Raw genomic sequence first — 9,267 nt, 5'->3', positions numbered from 1 at the left:
GTGACACTGTCTCAACAAACAAACAAACAAACAAAAATAGCCAGATTGATGGCAAATACCTTTAGTCCTAACACTAGAGAGGCAGAAGCTACACACTGAGCTCCAGGACAGCCAGGACTACACAGACCCCTAGTCTCAAAAAACAAAAAACGGGGGTGGGGTGGGGTGGGGGGAGGAGAATCAGGCCCCAGCCGCAGCCGCAGCCGCTTCAGGGATCTGTGTTCATAGCTCAAGATCCAGAAAGCTGCCATCTTGCCCAACCCTTACCACTGGTAGAGTGCTTGCCTAGCAAATACAAGACCCTAGGGTTCCATCCTCAGCTCTGGAGAGAAAACAAACAAACAAACAAACAAACAAAAAATGCCAATGTCTCATCTGAGTCAGACGAGGTGGGGTAAGAAGGTCATTGAGAAGGTGTGATGAAGGTGTGTCAGAGTGACTGACACACACCCTGTCTCAAAAAGACCAAAGGGAAGCCACTGAAACTTAGTATGTGTGTTACACACCTGTAATTCCCACAACTAGGTAAATTGGCAGGAGGATTAAAAGTTCACTTCCAGGCCAAATTACAGTCTCTCTCTCTCTCTCTCTCTCTCTCTCTCTCTCTCTCTCTCTCTCTCTCTCTCTCTCTCACACACACACACACACACACACACCTCCCCTCTTTTCTGAGACAGGGTCATCTCACCATGTAACCACAGGTGGTGGCCTAGAACTTTCCATATAGCCCATGCTGGCCTAGAACTCACAGAAAGCCTCCTACAGCTTTCAGGCCCAATCCAAAGGAAAAGGGAGGAGGAAGATGAAGAAGAGGAGGAAGAAACAAGGATCTTCTTCACAGCATAGTATTTATACAAATTGTCAGATATTTTCTATCATGAAGTATTGCATATGTGAACTCCAAGTTAAGAACTTTCACAATAGGGCCAGCCAGAAGGCAGAAGATCCTTGCTTACCATTTACCTGATTACCAGAATAGAATCCTCCAGTTTCACATGATGAAAGCAGAGAACTGACTCTTGCAAACTATCCTCTGACTTCTGTGTACACACGTACAACAAACAAACAAACAAACAAACAAATGTACACTAGAATCTTTCTCAGGCTTAGTGGCAAAGGGCATTAACCCCAGCACTCCTGTGACCAAAGCAGGCAATCTCTTCAAGTTCCGGAACAGCCAGGGCTACACAGTGAGATCCTGTCTCAATAAATAAATAATTTTAAAAAGAGGAGCTGCAGAGATGGCTCAGGGATTAGGAGCACTGACTGTTCTTCCAGAGGACCAAGGGTCATTTTCAAGCACCCATATGATGGCTAACAATAGTCTGTAACTACAGTGCCTGAGGTTCTGATGCCTTCTTCTGAATTCCTCTGGCACAGGGTATGACATGTGGTATGTAGATTTACATGCAGGCAAAACACTTATACAAATAAAATAAAAATTATCTGGGTGATGGTGGCACACACCTTGAGTTGCATCACTTAGGACAGAGGCAGTCAGAACTCTGTGAGTTCAAGACCAGCCTGGTCTACAGAATGAATTTTAGGACAGCCACAAATACACAGAGAAACCTTATCTCTAAATAAATAAATAAATAAAAGCCAAAAATTCATAAATCTGGGGCTGGAAATATGGTTCAGTTCTTTTTTTGTTTTGTTTTGTTTTGTTTTTTTGAGACAGGGTTTCTCTGTTTAGTCCTGGCTGTCCTGGAACTCACTCTGTAGACCAGGCTGGCCTCGAACTCAGAAATCCGCCTGTCTCTGCTTCCCGAGTGCTGGGATTAAAGGCGTGCGCCACCACCGCCCAGCGGTTCAGTTCTTAAAAGCACCCGCCGGGCGGTGGTGGCGCACGCCTTTGATCCCAGCACTTGGGAGGCAGAGGCAGGCAGATTTCTGAGTTGGAGGCCAGCCTGGTCCACTGAGTGAGTTCCAGGACAGCCAGGGCTACACAGAGAAACCCTGTCTCAAAAAAACAAAAAACAAAAAACAAAAAAAAAAAAAAAAAAGAAGAAGAAGAAGAAGCACCCACTGTGTAACATGCTTTAGATATTACCTCCTTTAATCCATAGTCCCCACAATTTAGGGACTGTTAGTGTTTCAATTTTCTGAATGAGGAAGCTGGTTTTGTTTGCTTTTTACTTAGTTAGTTTGAGAAAGGGTCTTTTTATGTAGTCTTGGATCTCCTGGAGCTCCTAGAGCTAGGTAGACCACATAGTCACAATGATCCTCCTGACTCGACCTCTCATGTGTTGGGATTAAAGTCCTACACTACCACCCCTAGTTTAAGGAAGCTGATTCATATTCTCTCTCTCTCTCTCTCTCTCTCTCTCTCTCTCTCTCTCTCTCTCTCTCTCCTGTCCATCTCTTTCTTTCTTTCTTTCTTTCTTTCTTTCTTTCTTTCTTTCTTTCTTTCTTTCTTTCTCTTTTTAGAGACAAGGTTTCTCTGTGTAGCCCTGGCTGTCCTGGAACTCACTCTGTAGACCAGGCTGGCCTTGAACTCAGAAATCCACCTGCCTTTGCCTCTTGAGTGCTGGGATTAAAGGCAAGTGTCGTCACTGCCAGGCCAGGAAGCTGATTTTCAAAAAGAGTGATAATTTGTTTGCCCATTATTATGCAGCTGATATTCTTTCTATTATGGTATTATTTTTTAGAGAAAAGACAACTAAAGTGTCATAATAAAATTACCAAAATCAGGGGCAGCTAAATGATTCAGCAAGTAAAAGTGCTTGCTGCCAATCCTGACAGCCTGAGTTCAATCCTCAGGACTCATATGGTGGAAGGAACTTCCTTGCCCACTGCATATATACACATGCATACAAAATCTATATCTGAGCATGGTGGTGCAACAACTGTAATCCTAGCGCTCTGGAGGCAGAGGTAAACTGCCTCTGAGTTTGAGGCCCATAGAGAGTTAGGGGACAACCACTACATAGAAAGACTCTGTCTTTAAAAAACAAATACATAAAAGCATAATAGTAAAAACAAAATGTCAAAACCCACTGTGGAGATCAAGCCTGCAATGCCAGTGCTTAGGAGGCCAAGGAAGGCTGTTTAGGCTACAAAGTGAATTAAAGTAGAAAGTGAAAATTCTGGTAACAGTTCACAAGTTTGAACCCTTAGCAGTAAGGCCACAGGAGGAGGAGAATGGCAAAGGCCGGCCTTAAAAATATAATCTGATTGGGTAGAAGAAAATATACTGGATGTAGTGACTTTTGATTTAACTCTGAAGGCCTCCAAAAACAGAAATAGCAGCTGAGTATAGTGGTACATGCCTGTATTCCCAACACTGGAGATTGGAGGTGAAAGATCAGGATTTTAGATCATCTTCAGCTAAACGGTAAATTTGAGACTTTGAAAAAAAAATTGTAGCAATTCCAGGTTCACAGCAAGGTAGAGTTAGTTCCTTCTGTTTAATATTGCTGTGAGCTGGAAGCTGCTCCAATTTACTCCCTGTGCCTCTTCTCATCTCACCTTAGAGTGGTACAGTTTATTACAGTTGATGCATTTATATTCTACATTGATGTATCATTATCACCCAAAATGCAGAGGGCTTTAAAAAATGCAGCCAGGAGTGGTGGCACACACCTTTAGTCTTAGCACTCAGGGGAGGCAGAGACAGACAGATCTCTGATCTCTGAGATCGCAGCCTGGTCTACACAGCTAGTTCCAGGACAAGGCTACACAGAGAAACCCTGCCTCAAGAAACCAAAACAAAACAAAACCATGGAGGCAGAATGAACCTAGAGCCTTCCATTGATACCAGCACTGAATGAGTTCTTATCTCATCTCATTGATTCCCATGGCAATTCAGATTTGGTGGTGTCACTATTCTAGATTTTGGCCATTCTAAGAGGGGATATTTTAACCTTCTACGTTAGACAGTGGCTACATCAGGCAAACGATAAGCAAACATCGAATGTGGCTAATATAGATGAATGGAACTTGATCTTAACCGTAAAGGCTTACGTAAAGTGCTCGAAGACTTTTGAAGAATAACCCCCTCTGAAGTAGGCCAAATGGTGTCCTCCAAAAAGATAATGTGCACTCAGATTTTATGATTTTCTTTGGCAAAAGGGTTCTAGAAGGTATGACTAAAGTAAGGATCAAACACTAAGCATGCTGGCACTGTATCCCAGCACTTTAGGAGATGGAGACAGAGGGACCAGGAGTTCAAGGCCAGCCCCATTGCCTACCAAGTGTGGGGCTAGGCTGAGTTACATGAGACCCTGCTTTAACATCACCACTACCACTCTGTCTCCCAGAAACAGAGGAAGCAACTAAATTGACCAAGATGGAAAGAGGATAGTTGAAGGGCACTTTACTGAAGAGATGCTTTTAAAGCAGAATCTGGAAAAATTAGTGTAATTTTACCAGAGAGAAAATAGAGTAGCAAATCAGGCAGAGGCAAAGAGCAGCTGGCTGGTCCCTACCTTTGTTTAACTGTGTTTTGGAGAATCTTCACATCAATGCTGTAGAACTCATTACAGTACATTGTATTATTTATATGTTCCCCACTTATCTCTGAGCTTCTAAAATGATGATGTCTTGTCTTATGTTTTCAGAACATAAGCACTGTACTGAGCACATATTAAAGACTCAATAAATGTTGGCTGGATAAACAATTTCAGTAAATGGCTTCTCCAATCAACCCTGTGCTCTGAGGGAAGGTAAATCTAGCCACAGAATGAAGAATGGACTGGAGAGCAGAGGCCCTTGAGAAAGGGGACCAGTTTGTGGGTTACGGGAATAATCATGACTGGAGGTAATGAAGGGCTGATTTAGCACAGTGGCTGTGGTTAACAGAAAGGAGGAAACTGCTGGGAGAAATACCGCAGAAACAGGGCTGATTGGATTCTCAGTGTGAGAGAGAAAGGAGGACATGAAGAGGATCCTAAGGTTTCAAGTCTCGCAGGTGATGACACTATTAAGCAAGACAAGGAAGACAGAAAGAGAAGCAGATTTGCAGGGAGCTAGAGAGCCTGAAGTTAGCACTGTAGTTCTTCCATCTTAGAAACCAGCTCTCACCAGGGTCAACAGGGGCCAAACTCAGGCAGCAGTTAGGGGTGGCTATTCTAGTTCAGATTAGGTCAGAGGAAAGACAGCTATGTATGCACCCACATGAATCAAGTCAGTATTTTCCACCCATCCTCCCTAGACTGCAGAACTTTGGCAGAGGTTAAGATAGCCTAGAGGGAAAAGGTGGTTGGGAGTGATGGTATGTGGTGGGGGTGGGTGTTCAGCAGAGTCTTCCAGGACCTAGGTGACCTGAAGAGTCTTGATTCTGTGACACTGTTGTTGATCAAGTATTAATCTTGACAGAACATCACATTAGAGCAGAACTCAAATCTCCCAGGGGACTCAGCTTATGTCACTGAACACATTTACTAACCCCCCCTCCCTCTACAGCGTGGTTTCTAAGGTTCTTTCCACCGGAAACTACGACAAAAGGAAATGTATGGGTGGGGAGGGCTTGTGGGAGAGTGGTTCAGGGTTCTGACACAGACAACACCCAGAGAAAGAAGAGCAAGCGCCATGTTGAAACCATTATTGCCATCTAGCTCCTTCTTACTCCTTCAGCTGCTTCTGCTGAGGGTAGGGTGGAGCTCCAAGGTCCTCATGTCCAGTGGGAATGAAGACACCAAAGCTGGTAGGAAATCTAGGACCCGAGGGGATTGTTGAGAGGAAGGCTATGGGAAAAGGGCTGTGTAGAAGCTCTTTCTATACAATCTGGAGCCTGCTAGTGCTCACCATAATGACTAAAAAGAAGTGTGGGGAGGGGAAAGGGAGGGCTCTCTGTCTCACTATTGCTTCTTCTGACCAAGATTTCTTTCTCTTCCACTCCACTACTTCATTTTCTTCCCAAACTTAGATTTGATCAGGACTTCTATGGCCCATAAACACCTTAGTGTTCCTACTCTGCCCCTCCCAGAGGTTCAATGCTTTGTGTTCAATGTTGAGTACATGAATTGCACTTGGAATAGCAGTTCTGAGCCTCAGGCGACCAACCTCACTCTGCACTATAGGTAAGAGAAGGGGGAGGGGTAGCACAGGAAGAAGAGAAGGTAGGTTAGCTTGGGAGAGACTGCATGAGGATCAATAAAAGTGGGTAGCCATCTCCTCAGGCACCCTACCAGTTTCTCATGGGATAAGTTGTTAGTTCAGACCAGATGAGGCTAGGCTGTGGGCAGATGTGGTACCTATGTTAGACCCATCATTTTGTTTTGCCTTGTAACCCTTCTCTAGGTACAAGGGATCTGATAATAATACATTCCAGGAGTGCAGCCACTATCTGTTCTCGAAAGAGATTACTTCTGGCTGTCAGATACAAAAAGAAGATATCCAGCTCTACCTGACATTTGTTGTCCAGCTCCGGGACCCCCAGAAACCCCAGAGGCAAGCTGAACAGAAGCTAAACCTACAGAATCTTGGTAATCAGGAAAGAAGTGGCCAAGAGGCCAGGGAGTTTAAAGAACCTGAAGTTTATAGATTGTTGGCCAAGGGCAGAAAGGAGAAGATAGGGGAGTTGGGACGACGGGGAAGGGAGAAGGGATAAGGGGAATTACCTTCAAGATTCTGACTTGTCTAGGCCAGGGCAATGACCACACACATCCATATCTCCAGTGATCCCATGGGCTCCAGAGAATCTAACACTTTACAACCTGAGTGAATCCCAGCTAGAGCTGAGATGGGAAAGCAGATATATAGAACGCTGTTTACAGTACATGGTGCAGTACCGGAGTAACCGAGATCGAAGCTGGACGGTGAGTGACTTGGCGTTGTGGATGCAGTGGCTAAGGCCAAGCAAGAGGAGAAAGAGTTCAACTAGCCAGACAGAAGAACCTAATATCAGGTCCCAGTTCTCTGCCTCCCAGCTCCTCTGTCCATACTTTCACTTTTTTTTCTGATATCACCAGTGAGCTTTCACTTTGGCCCTCCCACCATCCTCTTTCTGATGCCAGATATAAAGGAAACCAGTGCATGGATCTGGAGGGGAGTCAAGTTAGAGAAGGGGAGCAGTATGTTCTGATTAGTCAGGAGAGGAGCAAAGTAGAACCAGAAGGGACCAGAACCAGTTTCTTGTTTTGTTTTCCTGGTACTGGAAAGAACAAGAAATTAGAAGAATCAGAAGATGACATTGAAGTTTAGGCAAGAATGTTCCCATTCTCTCTTCCTTTATTGATAACCATCTTTTCCTCACCCTTCTTCTCCCTAGGAACTAATAGTGGATCATAAACCTAGATTCTCCTTGCCTAGTGTGGATGAGCAGAAGCTGTACACATTTCGGGTTCGAAGCCGATTTAACCCAATCTGTGGAAGTACTCAACAGTGGAGTAAATGGAGCAAACCAGTCCACTGGGGAAGCCATACTGCAGAGGGTAAAGTGGCCCAAATGCATGACCTCTAAATCATTCACCCAGTACCCTAACCTTTGTAACACAGTCACTATCATTTGCTTTATCTCTCTCGCCCTAAGCCCTCCCCCCCCTTTACTGTTTAACCTCAATCTCTAGGAAGCAGGGTTTTCTATGGAGGGATGAGAAGGGGTGCAGCTGAAATAGAAGAGTGGATCCCCCAGGAGGCCAAAGTATGCTCCAGGGGAATATGAAATGTGTAGGAGGTCTCCACAAGAGTCTGCATAGTGGAGATGAGCTTGGATCTGGGCTGCCCTCTTTGATTTGGCTTATACATCTGTAAAATGTACATAAACAGTATTCCTCCCTCTCAGGAGCCATGTGGAAAGTAAGCGTAAGGAGTGTGTTTGGCATGGTGCCTGGCATCCATGTCTTATGAGTACCACAATGCAAGGGTCATTTTCCTTATTTGTTACAGAGAATCCTTCCTTGTTTGCACTGGAAGCTGTGCTTATCCCTGTTGGCACCATGGGGTTGATTATTACCCTGATCTTTGTGTACTGTTGGTTGGAACGGTGAGATTTCAGGAAGCCCTTAAAATGAGGTGGGGGTAGTGGGGTTATTTCAAGATCTCCAGGGTAGATCATTTGAGAGCTATGATAAGAGTGTTGAGAGGAAGCTAGAGGTTCCACGCTGGCCAGTTGGATAAAGGGTAATAAAGGATCTTTCATTCATTTAATGCTTCTGCTCCCTCTTTCTCTCTGGTCAGAATGCCTCGAATTCCCCCCATCAAGAACCTAGAGGATCTGGTTACTGAATACCACGGGAACTTTTCGGTGAGAACACTACCATACACATACTATAGTTTATCAACTGCCAACTGCCAACTGCCAGTCAGCAAGACAGACTGGGGGTGGGGTGGGTGCACAGTGGATGGAGGAGGGGGCCTGGACCATTAGGATGTGGCTGGCCAAATGGAGGATGGGCTAGGCAGAGAGACAGAGCCAAAGAGATTTGTGTGATTCAGACGGAAACTACAGGGCATTAGGAGCCCTGGAGCCTAGATAGCCCTTCTGTAATCACAATGGTTACAGATTTGTGAAAGATCCGTTGGCCCAGAGCCTGAGTCTTTTGCTTCCTGCCCCTAATTGACCTCTGACCTGGAGATATCTGTCTTTAGGCCTGGAGTGGTGTGTCTAAAAGGCTGACTGAGAGTCTGCAGCCAGACTACAGTGAACGGTTCTGCCACGTCAGTGAGATTCCCGCCAAAGGAGGGGCCCTAGGAGAGGGGCCTGGAGGTTCTCCTTGCAGCCTGCATAGCCCTTACTGGCCTCCCCCATGTTATTCTCTGAAGCCTGAAGCCTAAGCCTCAATCCTTTGATGGAACCTCAAAGTCCTATAGCCCTAAGTGATGCTAGCCTCCTCCTACTCATCTTGCCAATCTGGATCCAATGCTTTTTGCCTCCCCTGTGGCTAATTTTCAATTTCATGTCCCATGTAACTGCTTTTCCATTCTGTGCTCTACTTGAGAATGCCGCTTGCCCTGTTTCCCCTGCTCAGGCTAGCACCTTTTCACCTTTCTGGAGAGATTCTTACCCTGTAGCCCAGGGTGGCTGGGAACTCACTGTGTAGGCCAGGTTGGCCTAGAACTCACAGGTGATCCTCCCACCTCTGCCTCCCAAGTATTGGGGTTATTGGTATGTACCCCCACACCCAGCACAGCCCTTCTCTTTTACAGAATTCTCCCTCCCTTTTTCGACCTAAATTCAACTGTTTCCGAATCAACAAGAAATAAAGTTTTTACCAATGATCATCAAGGATGTCTGTTGTGGGGTTAGGGAGCAGGGGGAAACATGGTCAACAATGAAGTTGGGAAGAATGGTGTGAGGGTAGGCCAAAGGCAGAGTACAGACAC

At 45.3% G+C, this 9,267-nt stretch overlaps 1 protein-coding gene across 2 annotated transcripts; it reads left to right on the top strand.

Annotated features, from left to right (window-relative positions):
* Positions 1-5,491: 5,491 nt before the first annotated feature.
* On the top strand, positions 5,492-9,165 carry Il2rg (interleukin 2 receptor subunit gamma). 2 transcript variants are annotated; one of them, XM_034485614.2, is made up of 8 exons: positions 5,492-5,647; positions 5,870-6,023; positions 6,244-6,428; positions 6,622-6,761; positions 7,214-7,376; positions 7,831-7,927; positions 8,122-8,188; positions 8,533-9,165. In XM_034485614.2, the coding sequence occupies exons 1-8, from the start codon at positions 5,533-5,535 to the stop codon at positions 8,716-8,718; spliced, it is 1,107 nt and encodes a 368-aa protein (XP_034341505.1). In that variant the 5' UTR covers positions 5,492-5,532; the 3' UTR covers positions 8,719-9,165. The 2 variants fall into 2 exon arrangements, with proteins under 2 accessions (XP_034341505.1, XP_076774293.1); XM_076918178.1 differs by lacking the exon at positions 7,831-7,927 and having other exon boundaries at positions 8,533-8,676.
* The last annotated feature ends 102 nt before the right edge of the window (positions 9,166-9,267 follow it).

This window comes from Arvicanthis niloticus, chromosome X (assembly GCF_011762505.2).
Source record: "Arvicanthis niloticus isolate mArvNil1 chromosome X, mArvNil1.pat.X, whole genome shotgun sequence".
Lineage (NCBI taxonomy): Eukaryota > Metazoa > Chordata > Mammalia > Rodentia > Muridae > Arvicanthis > Arvicanthis niloticus.
This window is presented reverse-complemented; position numbering and strand designations above follow the sequence as displayed.